The following is a 15,540-nucleotide window of genomic DNA, read 5'->3' as shown; positions in this document are numbered from 1 at the left end:
GAGGCGTTTTTTGGTATTTACTTTATGAGAAAGCAGTGTATGAAATGGACTAAATTCACTTTTCAGAGTGATTCTGAAATTCAAAAGATAAGCAATTTAAGAGTTAGATTTTTTTTGTGATTTTATGTGAATTTTGGATTTTGGATGATATCTACACTACCAGTCAAAAGCTTTTGAACAGTAAGATTTTTAATGTTTTTAAAGACATCTCTTCTGCTCACCAAGCCTGCATTTATATGATCCAAAATACAGCAAAAGCATGTTATAATGTTACAAAAGATTTCTATTTCAGTAAATGCTGTTCTTCTGAACTTTCTATCTATCTATCTATCTATCTATCTATCTATCTATCTATCTATCTATCTATCTATCTATCTGTCTATCTATCTATCTATCTGTCTATCTATCTATCTGTCTATTGCTAGTTCCTCCATAATTCATTCATTTAATTGATTGTTATTTAGTAATAAATATATCAAAAACACAATTTTCTTTAAATTCAGTAGATGCTTGGTTTATAGTAAATAGTAAATATAGTTATTTTGCCCATAAGTTAAATATAAAAAGAAACATGTAAAAATAAATAAATAAATATAAAAGATAAAAATAAAACCAAATCGGTTTTGTTTTTAACCCAGCAGTTTTTAGAGTGATACTAACCTGACAGCGGTAAAATAACCTTTTACTTTCAATATCCCCAACACCCATCTGCTGTTTTGTGGAAATTACCTTGAATCACAGTTACTTTCACATAGGCTCAAGTGGGCTGTCATAATAATCTATACTACTTCTATTGTTTATCATATATTAGACCTGGCAGTGGTTTAACAAACTTTTACTTTCAACATCTCCATCACCCATCTGTTGTGTGGAAATCACCTTAAATCACAATTACTGTCATGTAGGTTCACGTAGGGTTTCATAATAACCCAGCAACTTCCATAATTGTTTATTATATATTGGACAAAAATTAATCATTAACAAGTTTACAATTTTGAACAATATAAAGTTTTTTTTTTTTTTTAACATTGGCATAACTAGGTTACACACAAAATGTGCGTAGAGACTGATTATTATGTTTTTGGTGGTTAAAACTGAATAGAAAGTTCATAAGAGCAGCATTAATTTAAAATAGAAATCTTTTGTAACATTATAAATGTCTTTATCATCAATTTTGATCAATTTAAAGCATCCTTCCTTGCTAAATAAAAGTATTTATTTCTATAATTTCTTTCCAAACAATAAAACAACAACAACAAAAAAATTATACTGACTCCAAGCTTATGAATGGTGTAGTGTATGATGTTACAAAAGTTTTTTTTTTTTATTTCAGATGAATGCTGATCTTTGGATCTTTCTATTCATCAAAGAATCTTGACTCAACTGTTTTAAATATTGATAATAATAATAATAATAGTAATAATAAATGATTCATGAACAGCAAATCAGCATATTAGAATGATTTCTGAAGGATCATGTGACACTGGAGTGATGATGCTGAAAATTTAGCTTTGATCACAGGAAAATTTATATTTTAAAATATATTCAAATAGAAAGCAGTTCAGTTATTTTAAATATTAAAAATATTTCACAATATTACTGCTTTTTCTGTATTTTGGATAAATAAATGGCTTGGTAGTGTACGATTCTGTATTATATTATTATTCTATTACTAATTGTTTTTTTGTTTGTTTGTTTTTTTAATCCATACAGATTGTAATCTCGTGTCGCGTTGCACCTGCTCCGTGCCGACAGGGGTCGGTAGATCACTGTTTGTGATCTGGTAGAGTGATGATAAAGGTCTGGCTCTCCGGTTGCATATTGTTGGACACGGAACTCCGGATGAGCTTAGAAACTGGCAGTGAGAGCCGGTTTTACTTACCTAGACAAGACGAGACGATACTTGTCCTCTCGCTGAACAGGTTCAGTGCCCGTCATGATCATCCATAGCGGATAGGTGAAGGTAAGAATAATGCTCTGCATTCGCTGTTGTCAACCACTTAGACCGCTCGACAAAAGCGTCTCATAAACAATTCTATGACAACGTCGATGGTAGTACTAACTTTATTAATTACTCTTATAGCTTAGTCATGATAAATGTTATTGTGAGGCGTTGGGTGGATTAGAAATCACACCGGCTGATGACAGCCGTCTCGTGCCAAAATGCCAGAGCAGATGTGACAGCTCGAACAAAACACTTCCTCTAGTCGAAGTGCGCGTTAAAGGAATATTTTATCTACGAATTAAAGCTTTGTAATATTTTTCCCACATATATATTGTTTCAAACCTGTATGACTTAAGTGGAAAACAAAAAAATGTATGTCAAGGCAGAATGTCAGTCGCAGTTACCATTCACTGTCATTGCATGGAGAAAAAAATGTGATGTAACTAAACAGTGGCTGTCAGCCTGTCATTTTTTAACTTTATTGCATTCCCCGCTCCCAGTTCGATTAACAGCTCCTTTTGTGTTTCACAGAAGAAAAAACATTTGATATATAACCTGTGCAATTTAAAAAACCCATACTTACCATATATGTACATATTAAATGAAACAGGAGGGCGAAATACACCTGATTTACATTGCTGTGGTATCTAGATATCAGTTGTCTGCGCTGTAGCATTATCCAGAAGTCTTGTCATTGGCAGTATATTTATAAACAGTAATTTATTCATTGCCTAATTTGTCCTCTGGAGAACAAACCATTCTGGAGAATTGTGTGCTTTTAATGTAATAGCATGTGATCGCATAGTGATGGAATTGAATTCTTAAACATTACTGAAAAAGCCATAGAATTGTTTCTATAATGAATATAATACTATAGAGGGTTTGCATTTACAACATGATTTGGTCAGTAACCCGGATGCACCCAATTTTGGTGATACTCGGATGTAAACAACAGCATGGATTGGACAGTTAATGTATACGTTGTTCTACTAATTTATGCTGTCTAAACCACCGAAAAAAAAAAAACGTGTGGAAGCAAAATCATATAGAGAAGGACTTAGTAAGCAGGAAAGGGCGCAATATTTTGACAAGCTAAAGTTAAAAGGTGATAAAGATACATACAAGCAGTATTAATTAAGATATTAGCCTAATATTTCACCTACCTGACTGGAAATAATAAGAACAAACATGAATGTTGTCAAGATTCTTGTCCTGGAAATCCTGGTTTAGTTTGGCAAACCATAAACACCTTTTTCCACAGTTTTTTGCACTCTTTTCCTTGATTTGTTATAATGTTATAATGTTATAATATGCTATAATGTTTTTCCCTGTCTGATTGATAAGCCCAAAACATGACAATAATTGACCATTTTTAAGCAATAATCAGCAAAATATTGAAGTTTCATTCGGTTCAATGGCATTGTTTACGTTCAGTGCCACCAATATGTGTCGTGAAAACATTTTATCTATGCAAGAAATTATTACTTTTGAGTGCATTACTTAGGAAAAGTTTTAAGAAAATCTTTGAATGACTGAAAAATTGGGAATTCATTGGTTATAATAAGGTCTTGGCTCCCTTCTGTAGGTTGAATGACTTTTTGAACATCTCTGTTTTTAGCATAAACATTTAAATGTTTCTGTTTCACATAAGCATAGACAGGTTCAATCTCAGGTATGACCACTTCAGCAGTCTGTCATGGGGGTAGAAAAATACCCTCCAAACTGGTTTTGTGAATTGTGCTGGACAATACTATTCTAATTGTTTTTAATTGAAATGTTGAATTAGGCTAAATCTGGGTTCTTAATGGCTGAAATTCTAAATGGTTGGAGTTTTTGTCCCTCAGTGTTTGGTCTCTGGCTCTGAGTCTGTGCTGTTTGTCTAAGCGCACAAAGGAAGTGGATTGGGTTTCCTCATCAGTTTACACTCCCTTCAAAGAGGACATATCAACGTTTACACAGTGTGCATGTGTATAGGAGCGTGTCTGTTTGCATGAGGCAAGCTGAATACTCTAGAATGTGGGCTAGTAGGCAAAATATTTCAAATCATAAATGCCCAAAGTCACATCAGCGTACGTGTGTGTGTGTGTGTGTGTGTGTGTGTAACTGACTTCTAGGGAAATTTTTTGCACTGGTTTTCCAGAATCAAAGAGCATCTGTGTAATTTACTTTTAGGTACGAGTGAACAGAAAAACATGACTTCTCACACACAAAAACACTAAAACCACAGTATGTGCAACTGTTGAGGTCAGTTAGATTTATATATTTAGTTAGTTATTTGTTTGTTTTTTGGGCAAGAAATTAATGCTTTCATTCAGCAAAAGTGATGCCAAAAACATTTAAAATGATTTCTGAAGGATCATGTGACACCGAAGACTGGAGTAATGATGCTGAAAATTCATCACAGAAATAAATTACATTTTTAAATATATTAAAATAGAAAACAGTTATTTTTATACTGTAATGATATTTCACAATATTTCTGTTTTACTGCACTTTTGATCAAATAAATGCATTCTCAGTAAGCAAAAGAGACTTACAGACCTCAAATATTTGAATGGTAGTGTAAAGTATGTAGGTTACTATGTGACCTAATGTAGGTTTTCCTCAAGTCAGATTACTAACAGTGTCCATTAGATCATCATTCCTCATCCACGGGGTGCTGACTTTAAAGGTTTTCACTTACAGGCCTTTGAGCTGTTATGTAAAACTGGACAAAAGCAGGAAAAAGGAGTTGGCAGCCAACTTCTAAACTCATTCATTTGAAACACTAATCATGTTTGTCATAGGGTGTTTCAGGGCTCATTCAAATATAATGGAGGGCATTGCATTGATACTGATACATCATTAATATCAATGCCTGGTCTCTGAGAGGTTAATGATCTACAAGTGTCATCTTGAGCTCTAGAATTATTATCCAGCTGTCATGTGATTATACGTTTGTTTAAACTGAGTGCAGATCAGCTAGCTGTGTAAAACAGTGCAGATTTATGCCACTTGCTTTCACTTTCACAATGGTGAATGTGTCAGAAACAAGGAAACACAAACCTACCTGAAACTACAGAAAAGTGAATTTGCATATGACCACTATTATTGATTTTCCACATTGCACCACCATTGTACTCTACACCAGGGTAATGTGTCTGCAGACAAATGGTTAAATATTAGTAGCTGTTGCTGCTTTAACCATCATTTCGTTAGACCTGTCAGATCCTTTGAGGTTTGAGAACTAGTCAATAATTGCAAGTTCTTTCACTCCTCATGCACAAGTTAAAAAGTGTTGTTACTCTTGCAGCTTTCTTTAAACCGTGCCCCAGATATAGCCCATGAAAGAGGGGTCACTTCTAAAGTGCTCGTAAATAATGAATGGGCTGCACTCTGATCTAGCAGTGCTGAGTATGTTAGCCTGAAGCCTGTCACATGTTTTTTTTACTTTGTATTATTCCTGCTTTTAGAGCTCAGTCATAAACTACAAGACCTAACTACCAAAGGGATAGTTCACCCAAAAAAGAAAATTCTGTCATTAATTACTCACCCTCATGTTGTTCCAAACCCATAAGACCACACGTTAAGATATTTTTGATGAAATCCAAAATTTTTCTGACCCTGCATAGACAGCAACGCAACTGAAATGTTTTAAGAAAGAATAGAAATTGTTGAATAAAGTCGTTATTTTTGTATGCTTTGAACACAAAAAAATATTCTCATAGCTTCATAAAATTAAAGTTGAACCACTGATGTCATATGGACTATTTTAACAATGTCTTTGCTACCTTTCTGGGCCTTGAATGTGGTATTCGCTGTCTATGCAGGGTCAGAAAGCTCTTAATTTGTGTGAAGATGAAAGGTCTTACAGGTTTGTAAAACATGAGGGTGAGTAATTAATGACAAAATTGTAGTTTTTGGGTGAACTATCCCTTTAAATATGTAGTAAATTCAGATGGGGAAAAGAAACATTATGCTAATTGACCTTGATAGTTATTTTAATTTTAAATTCTGTCTCAACGTTTTCTGTAATTGTCTTATGTGTTTTTTTGTTCTTTAGGAGTGTGCGTGCATGTGGCCACAGGTGCCGCAAGAGGACCATGGAGCCTGATGTCATCCGTCTGTACTCTTCCTCTCCACCTCCAATGGATGAGGCTGGAGAGGAAGAAGAGGAGGATGAGTTTGGAGATTTTGGTGGTTTCGATGGTGGAGGGGTGTCGTCCAGTTTCAGCTTCTCAGAGCTCGACACACCCACAACATTTAACCAATCAAACGCACTGGAGGACTCCCCACCCGACCTGTACATCAAATCCATGCAGAATGTCACTGTATCAGGGAGTGGATGGGATAACAAGAAAAAAATGGTAGGAGAATCAATCAAGAGTGTTGGGAAAACAGAGAAGGAATCGCCTGAGATTCTCACAAATGGTGTGATGTCCTCCGACCTACAGACGGAGCTCTCTGGTCAGAACTCTCCTTCGATACTTCCCGATGTCCAAAACAGCAGCACGGGTGATGAACACAGCCTTAGTAACGGCTACAATGAGTCTTGTGCAAATTCAAAGTTGTGCTTACAAAGCACAGGCACTGAGGAAAGCTCTGAACTAGACGTCATTGTAGCTGATATGTTAGACAGAAACCAGTTAATGAACCAAATGGACAACCTGCCAGACCCGAACAATCACTCGTCGCATGAGGAAACTGAACCTGGAGAGACGGAAATGAGACTGGAGTTATGTGATGACTCCCAGTCATTTGCTTCCTGTGGAGATGCACAGGAGGCTGAAGGTGAGGAGGAACAAATGGAGAACTTTGTTGATTGTGGTGACGCAGACTGTCTAGACAGGTCTGCGGACTGTGTTGACATAGTCGAAACAGAGACGACCCCCTCAATGGATGTGGATGTAATCTCTGAAACACAGCTGAGGGGAGACACAAGGGAAATTAATGAATCATCTGCAAATGCAGAGGTGGAAGTAGATGAGGAGGATGAGACACATGTAGACCCCACAGCCGATGAGGATTTTGGTGATTTCAGAGACGCAACTCAGGGTTTCGCAGACTTCAGCCAAACTGAATCTATAACCCAGGAAGGATTTCCTGAATATGTCACAGCGATGTCCAGGTGCTCAACGGATGATGAGTTTGGTGACACGGACACCCTGAAGGACTTCAAGGATGACGATGAGCTGGCTGAGGAAGCAACAGATGTTCAACAAAAAGATGAAGTAGCTTTTTGTTCTGAGTTGCCTCCTAGTGACAGTTTTGCTGACTTCAGTTCAGCTCCATTTGGAGGTGTGGCAGATGGAGGGGAAGACAACTGGGCTGCATTTGGACCACAGGAAGCCACTGAAGAGAGTCAGGATTCATGGGCCACATTTGGGGATGAACAGAGTACTTACCTGGGTAAAGAAGAACAAGATTTTGAGACGTCGGTAGCACCCTCTAGTGATGACATCCAGAGCAGCACTGTGAGTTATTAGACATTAATTACGGTGACATACTTTTGTTAAAATGAATTACAGTCCATTAATGGATTTTAGCCTGAATTAAATTAAACATATACCCCCGGTTTTACAGACAAGTCTTAAAGGAGAACTCAACTTCCAGATTCCACAAATTCCGCAATTTACAGATAATGTACTCTCCCCCTTGTCATCCAAGATGTTCATGTCTTTCTTTCTTCAGTCGTAAAGAAATTATGGATTTTGAGGAAAACATTTCAGGATTTTTCTTCATGTAACGGACTTCAATTGTGCCCCGGGCTTTGAACTTCCAAAATGTAGTTTAAATGCAGCTTCTAAATTCATCGTCTGTGTACTCTGTCTCAAAAAGGTAGAGAATGGCAAAAAACTCCATCTTAGTTTCTCCTACAACTTCAGAATCATCTGTCATCGTTGTAGCTTTTTGTTTGTAAACAGCGTTTGACTAACTTGCACTTTGTTAGTCTTTGTGCGTTCGCTTTGTAAACACTGGGTCTGTAGTTTGACCTTTCGACGTGATTCAATAGTACATAGTGTTGTGAACGCGCATCTCAGAGCCTGTGCTACATGAGCTTTTGTGCTTAAAAAGAAAAAAATGGCCGATCGTTTTGCTAGATAAGACCCTTCTTCCTCGGCTGGGATCGTTTAGAGCCTTTTGAAGCTGCATTTAAACTACATTTTGGAAGTTCAAAATCGAGGGCACAATTGAAGTCCATTATATGAAGAAAAATCCTGAAATGTTATCCTCAAAAACCATAATTTCTTTACGACTGAAGACAGAAAGACATGAACATCTTGGATGACAAGGGGGTGAGTACATTATTTGTAAATTGTTGTTCTGGAAGTGGACTTCTCCTTTAAGCTTATTCCCAGACTAAAATGTAAGTCTGAGCTATTTCATCTGAAAGAAACTTCCACTGACTGATCTCAATATATATCAGTGACTTTGTTTTGTCTCAAGATGCACACCAGTAATGTTTTTTAAGGCATGTTTATAAAAAATGACTCAAGTGTCCTAATTGAACTATAGCCTAATCTTGATTTAGTCTAAGCCCTGTTTTTGGAGCCAGGCCTTCAAGTGTATGTAAGAAGTTTAGATGAACTGCAAACTGTTTTGTGTCTCACAGGCTGATTTTAGCCGCAAAATACAGCATCTCTTCAGAACCACCTTCCCTTCAGACATCCGTCCTGAGGTCAGCGGGGTCACTGAGGTCTTGCCCCTCCACAGATTCCTACAGGCTCAGGATTCTCAGGAGCAAAGGGATTCAAGCAGCTCTTTTGCACAGGAGTGAGTGTCTCTTGGCTATAAGCTTCTCAACAGTCAGGATTCATAGGCTTAAAGGGCTAGTTCACCCTAAAATGAAAATTCTGTCATTAATTACTCAACCTCATGTCGTTCCAAACCTGTAAGACCTTTGTTCATCTTTGGAACACACATTAAGAAATTTTTGATGAAATCTAAGAGCTTTCCGACCCTTCATAGACCGCAACGGTGCTACCATGTTCAAGGTCCTGAAAGGTAGTAAGGACATTGTTAAAATAGTCCATGTGACATTAGTAGTTCAACTCTAATTCTATGTGTGCCTTTATTTTTTGTAATTGCAACTTCACTTCTTACAATGTGGCTTTCTACTTTATTTCACCTACTATATTTTTTAGCCTGAGGCGGTTTCTATGAATAGACTAGTGTTTATGTATATCCTGTGTGATTAGTTTGTGTATAGTTTTAGAGAATGTTAACTCAGGGTATGAAGCTATTGGTTCTTTTTTATTTTTGCAGGAATGCATTGGCCATGTGGCGCCACCTTCAGGACATCCACGGCACTCACGGCCTTAAGTACAAGTGGGCTGGTTCCCATAGCAACAGAATACTTCTGGATTGCCTAGGAATCAGGAATATTGTGAGTTCTTGAAAGTAAATAAGTCAGAGACATGCAAATAATGTTACAGCTGGTTCTTCTCTCATGTGAAGCACCGTCAAACCAAAAATTATTCATACACAAGATATAATTTTTTATATATATTTTTTTTACTAGTTGTTGCAGAAAACTATAGTATATTTATGTAAGTGAGGATAGCAAAATAAAGTAAACTGTTACATATTATACCCAATAACTCTTTATATAGTGGACTACCAGTGAAATTGATAAAAATGTGGGATGAAAAATTTGACACTTTGACCTGACCATATTTTGTTACATACCTTTCTATCAAAGTTATCTGACATTATCAAGATGAATTTGTTCTGACACAGTTTGAGTTATTGTCATATTTTATTACCATTTTCTAAACTATAGTGATTAAACTTGTGATAATGTGAGTTGAAGGTGTCTTAGTTTTTGGTTTGACTGTATATTGTTAGTTAGTGTACACTTTAGCTATTCCTTATTTTTTTATTGATTTGATTTCTTTTTTTGACTGTCCTCTTATTTCATTTGTAGTTGTTCACTGGAGACAAGAAGCAGCCAGTGATCGTGCCTATGTTTGCTGCTGGACTGGTGAGTAAAGTCCTAAACTCCAAAAACATACACTGCCATTCGAAAGTTTGTGGGCAGGACAATAAAAAAAAAAAAAAAACCAATAAAAAAATATGTTTGTTTGTGTTTTCACCAAACATTTGTCCCTTCTTTTTAGGGAATGCTGGAACCCACCAAAGAGTCTCAAAAATCTCCAGCCTCCCCTGCACTTTCCCCTTCTGCTCCTGTGGAGAGTGGAAATATTCTATGCACTCAGGTGAAAAGTGCAGACATACACACATATATTCTCACTCTTAAAGAGAGAGTTCACCCCAAACTGAAAATTATCCTGTGATTTACTCACCCTCAAGCCATTCTTGGTGTATATGATTTTCTTCTTTCAGATGAATTTTTAAAAAAATTTCCTAGCTCATTCAAGCTTTAGACTGGCAGTGAGTGGCTGTTGAGATTTTTGGAGCAAAATAAAGTACATAAATCCATCATAAAAAGTGCTCCACATGGCTCTGAGGGGGTTAATAAAGGCGTTTTGAAGTGAATTTGTTTGACTTAAGGATGAGTAAATTATGGGGTATTTTTCATTTAATGGTGAACTATCCCTTTAAGTTGATTGAAAAAGTTATTTGAATGCTGCTAACTCCATGCGTTATCCTGCAGGTGGTGCCCTCTTTGGCCATTAGTATTGACGGTACGTCTTTTCGCCGTGCCTCCTTCTCTAGAGTTCAAGAAAAAGCCACTCGTCACTCACGGCAGAAATCCTACTCCTGATGCTGCCTCGCTTATCCCTGTCTGAGCACTTCCTTCCTCTCTCACAACACGCTTTCCTTCTCTCCATTTTTCAAACTTCCTGTCTCTTCACAATTCACACCCCACTTAGGAAAGTTTCTCTCCTGGTACTTGTTTTATCAGTTTTGTTTTATTTAAACCAGCACTAAACTAGCATTAGCAGAACAATTTGAGTAGCCATCAAGAATTTTGTTTATGATCCAAAGAATGGGAAACTTTCTTTCTTCTTGATACCATATTTAGTCAGCAATGATTTATGTTTATATCTTGCCTCACTCCCCTCGTTCACTGTTAAAGTCCAGACCCATGTCACTATGCTGTCCACGCTCATATACACACACAGAGGCTGAAATATACTACCTCAGACTATAAGTATGCAGCTTCAACTGTGATTTATTACCTTGCCATTATATGCAAGACTTGAGATAAAGAGAACTACACCCGTTATCAAGTATGTTCTCAGTTGTGTTGTCAAAAATACAACCAAATTGGTCCCTGTGCACCAGTTTCTGTCTCAGGTTTGACTAAAAAAGAGATTGCAAATCTTTTTTGGAATAGCTGACCTTACTGCTGGTGCTTACTTAAAGCCATTGTACAGCTTGGCTGTAATTAAAGGGGAAATACCACCGCATTTTCAAAGATTCTACAACATATTAAAGGAGAAGTCCACTTCCAAAACAAAGATTCACATATAATGTACTCACCCCCTTGTCATCCAAGATGTTTATGTCTTTTTTCTTCAGTCGTAAAGAAATTAAGTGTTTTAAAGAAAACATTTTAGCATTTTTCTAAATATAATGGACTGGTATGCAGTTTAATGCGGCTTCAAACGATCCCAAATGCGGTTGTAAACGATCCCAGCTGAGGACAAAGGGTCTAATCTAGCGAAACGATGTGTTATTTTTGTTTAAAAAATACAATTTAAATACTTTTTATACTCAAACGCTGGTCTTGCCTTGCTCTCGTTGAACTCTGTGTATTCTGGCTCAAGACAGTTAGGGTATGTCAAAAAACTCGAAAAATCGTATTTTCTCCCTCAACTTCAAAAATGATTTCAAAATCACCCTACATCGCTGCAGAAGTACCGACCCAGTCTTTGCAAAGTAAACATGCAAAAAAGATCAAAACCCCTAACAAAAACGGTAAAAAACAGAACATACCATAACTGTCATAAACCGGAAAAAAACAGTCCAGGCAGGGTAAGATAGGATGAGCGTTTAACATTGTGACAGTGTCACAACTCTAAAAAGTATATAAATTGTATTAATTTTATGAAAGTAACAGATTGTTTCGCTAGATAAGACCCTTCTTTCTCGGCTGGGATTGTTTACAACCACATTTGGGATTGTTTGAAGCCGCATTTAAACTGCATTTTGGAAGTTCAAAATCAGGGCACCATATCAGTCCATTATATGGAGAAAAAACCTGAAATGGTTTCCTCAAAAAACGTAATTTCTTTACGACTGAAGAAAGAAAGACATGAACATCTTGGATGACAAGGGGGTGAGTACATTATACGTGAATCATTGTTTTGGAAGTGGACTTCTCCTTTAAGATCTTATTTTAAAATTAGCTGGTCTTTTCTGTTGTACAGTCTATGTAAATGTATAATTCTGTTTTCCTTCTGATAAAAGTAAAACAGTTTTTCCTTAATATCTCAAAACCCACAGTGACCACCAGTGAAACTTTCATTAATGCACTTTTTTTGACCAACTTAACTTGCATACTGTGATCTACCACTTTTGTTCGATCTTAAGCAAATATTCTGGGTTCAATACAAGTTCGAGCAACAGAATTTGCATCATAATGTTGATTACCATCAAATCTTGTTTTTACTCGTTCTTTCATTTTTCTATTTAATTATTGCAAAAAAAGTTTACAGTTTGTTATGGCTGTTTTTTTTAAAACATTGTGTATTTTTGTGTATAAGACTTTCTCCCGGTGCAGTTGCCTTGATATTTTGCTTTTTTATTGAGGGACGAGTCAATTATTTTTCATGATAATCAGCATTATGCTACAAATGTTGTCAATATTAAATTAAGAAATCCAGAATGTTCCTTTAACCAAAACCTTGATCTCATTTCTGGATAGTATTTTTTTTTCCAGTTATGTTGCAACAAATTGTTATTAAACATGTCAATAAATATATTATACTACATTATGACTATAGTTTCTCTATTCTATTCATCACTTGCTTTCATCTCTTCTTATTCTCTTATTTTTTCTTGCACTGTCGCTCCTAATACAAATTCCTGGTGCCAAGCTGCCTTTTCTCTACTTGCTCTTATACATGTACACTACTGATTAAAAGTTTGGGGTTTGTAACCACGTAGAAATCTTTACTGTCTCGTTTGATCAATTCGATGCATCCTTGCTAAATAAAAGTATTAATTTTAAAAAATCTTACTGGCCCAAAACCTTCAAACGGTAGTGTATATAATATTGTTAATATATTGTGGGTATGTTTAACTACTAACTAAATACTAACCTTCCATCTCCTGCTGTCATTGCTCAACTGCTGCTCTCATATGAAGCACAAGATGGTGGAATATCAGAGCTAAATTTGGACTATTTTGGTCCTGTGGATGAATGTAGCTCAGATAGTGAAACTGACACCCCACTACCAGGTTAGAACCGAAAGGGTTTGTCTCAGAGAAGTGAGTGGTTTGCTGTGAAACCTTTTTTTCTTCCTTTTCTCTTGTGTCTGTGATTTCAAAATCAGTTTTTAGAGAAGCTTGTCATCTTTAGCATTTGTTTGTAGTCTAGTGTTCTGTCCCTGGTTTCCTCTCTCTGGACTTACTTACAGTATCTGCCTCTGTGAGTATCTGTTTTTTCTTCCTTTAATCTAATGCACTGTTGAGTGCCTCTGTGTTTCTGGGAAATTATCTTAAAGAGTCTTGCACGACCTTTATACTTCAACAATGCGTTTGCATATTTGTGTGTCTTTTAATTTTTGTAAAATATTTTTGTTTATTTAGGTGTTGATCCTGAGATATATGAACTGACAACAGCTAAAATGGAGAACAACAGCATTGGTCGCAACATTGCAGATGCATTTACAAAACTCATGGAGTCTATGGAGAAAAACAGAACAACAGCCAGGTTAGATATGTGCATGCATAAATAAATACACTTTTAACATGTCTTAACATGTTGAGCACAACTACATGGCTACTTTACAGGTAGAGAGGTATGGACAAGGTCAAAATAGGGTGTGACTCTGCTGCAGTCACTGAGAAAATGCTCATTCTTTCTACTTGACAGGAAGCCAGAAAGGGATGAAAAGATAAGTGAAGAAGCAGCAAAGGTCATCTCTCTTCTCCCTGACCTGTCCTTCATGCAGTCCAGGGTTCTAATGTTCCCCGCCATCCTAACTCCAGCAGCCAATCACATTTAACTGAAACACGGCATCAGCCAATCACCTGACAGCCTCATCAGCTCCAAAAACAATTCAAGTCACTATTTCTTCCATTTTAAAAAAATTATATTTAATATAAAAATTTTAATCTTTTAAAAGCTGCCTATTTCCACAGTTGTGAAATGTTTTAACTGGACCAGCTATGTGTGAAAACTGATGATTTTTCTTTAGCAGTAAAGACATTTCATCTTTTATACACAGTATTTAGAAGAACATAATCACCTTTATGTCTGATACATGACTTATGGTTTTATTTTTGAGTGCTGTTTGTGAAAATGTAAGTTCTCTTCTTAAATGGTACTTTGAGGTGAAATGCAGAATTGCACATTTTACTACTTGAAACCAGAGACTGTAAATGAATACTAACCCCTGGTCCCTGTTTGATATACATACATGCATACTACCAGTCAAAAAGTTTACTTTACAGTCTATTTGAATGTATTTTAAAATGTAATTTATTCCTGTTATTTTAAAGCTGAATATGTAGCATTGTTACTCCAGTCACATGATCCTTCAGAAATAATTCTAATATGCTGATTTGCTGCACAAAAAATATTTATTATTATTATTATGTTGAGTAGCTGAGTAGAGTTTTTTTCAGGTTTCTTTGATGAAGTTTTTTAAATATTGATGATAATAATAAATGTTTCTTGAACAGCAAATCAGCATATTAGAATGATTTCTGATGGATCGTGTGACACTGAAGATTGGAGTAATGATGCTGAAAATGTAGCTTTGATCACAGGAATAAATTACATTTTAAAATATATTCAAATAGAAAGCAGCTATTTATATAGTAGACATATTTAACAATATTACTGATTTTGCTGTATTTTGGATCAAATAAATGGTGAGCAGTAAAGACAACAAATCTTACTGTTCAAAAACTTTTGACTGGTAGTGTGTGTACATATATGTATATATATATATATATACACAGTGCTTCCTTTAATTGATTTGTAACTACGTGCTTTTAGGCCGTTGTTCGCCTTCTAACCAACCTTTTGTTTTACTTCCAGTAGTTGATTTATTTATTTTGTTTTACCACAACTGACAAGCACACCTGAAAAGACTACATTATATTGCAGTTTTGGTCATTTCAATAAGGGAGCTGCGTTGTTCTGCATGTCTGCTTTTTTTATTTTGTATTTTGGTTGTTTGTCTATGTCTTGTCACTGTATTATTTTTAAGGTGGAGCTTTTGCACAGTCTGATATAATATGAATATGACAGCAGTGCTATGACCTCTTAAAGAAAGATGGTTTGTTCTGTTCCTGTGGAAAAAAAATGTATATAAAGGAAGCTGTGTCTTTGTCTTCTGTTTTAAATTGTATTTTAAAATTTAACAATAATAAAAAGGCTTAAAAATTAGTTTCATTCTTTTTTTGAATGGTTTTCAGCATTTAAGATCTGCTTTATATACTGTGTACGTCTTGTGTTTGTGTCTGAAACG

At 35.9% G+C, this 15,540-nt stretch overlaps 1 protein-coding gene across 4 annotated transcripts; it reads left to right on the top strand.

Annotated features, from left to right (window-relative positions):
• The first annotated feature begins 6 nt into the window (after window positions 1-6).
• On the top strand, window positions 7-15,458 carry aftphb (aftiphilin b). Of its 4 annotated transcripts, XM_051134105.1 has the most exons (11): window positions 7-180; window positions 1,714-1,963; window positions 5,988-7,398; window positions 8,538-8,698; window positions 9,191-9,311; window positions 9,852-9,908; window positions 10,045-10,143; window positions 10,542-10,572; window positions 13,205-13,297; window positions 13,649-13,772; window positions 13,935-15,458. In XM_051134105.1, exons 3-11 carry the CDS (start codon window positions 6,028-6,030, stop codon window positions 14,065-14,067), a joined length of 2,190 nt encoding a protein of 729 aa, XP_050990062.1. In that variant the 5' UTR covers window positions 7-180; window positions 1,714-1,963; window positions 5,988-6,027; the 3' UTR covers window positions 14,068-15,458. The 4 variants fall into 4 exon arrangements, 3 of the variants coding, with proteins under 3 accessions (XP_050990062.1, XP_050990060.1, XP_050990061.1); XR_007829587.1 differs by lacking the exons at window positions 13,205-13,297; window positions 13,935-15,458 and adding an exon at window positions 13,432-13,487 and having other exon boundaries at window positions 13,649-13,734; XM_051134103.1 differs by lacking the exon at window positions 13,205-13,297.
• Window positions 15,459-15,540: the final 82 nt, after the last annotated feature.

This window comes from Labeo rohita, chromosome 17, assembly GCF_022985175.1.
Source record: "Labeo rohita strain BAU-BD-2019 chromosome 17, IGBB_LRoh.1.0, whole genome shotgun sequence".
NCBI classification, from domain to species: Eukaryota; Metazoa; Chordata; class Actinopteri; order Cypriniformes; family Cyprinidae; genus Labeo; species Labeo rohita.
This window is presented reverse-complemented; position numbering and strand designations above follow the sequence as displayed.

What these genes read in the sequence shown, in the direction of transcription:
- aftphb (XM_051134105.1), top strand. Translation starts at nt 6,028, where the DNA reads ATGGAGCCTGATGTCATCCGTCTGTACTCTTCCTCTCCACCTCCAATG. An exon ending in GCCTAGGAATCAGGAATATT is followed by an intron (nt 9,312 to 9,851) that starts GTGAGTTCTTGA and finishes TTTCATTTGTAG; the next exon opens with TTGTTCACTGGAGACAAGAA. An exon ending in CTATGTTTGCTGCTGGACTG is followed by an intron (nt 9,909 to 10,044) that starts GTGAGTAAAGTC and finishes CCTTCTTTTTAG; the next exon opens with GGAATGCTGGAACCCACCAA.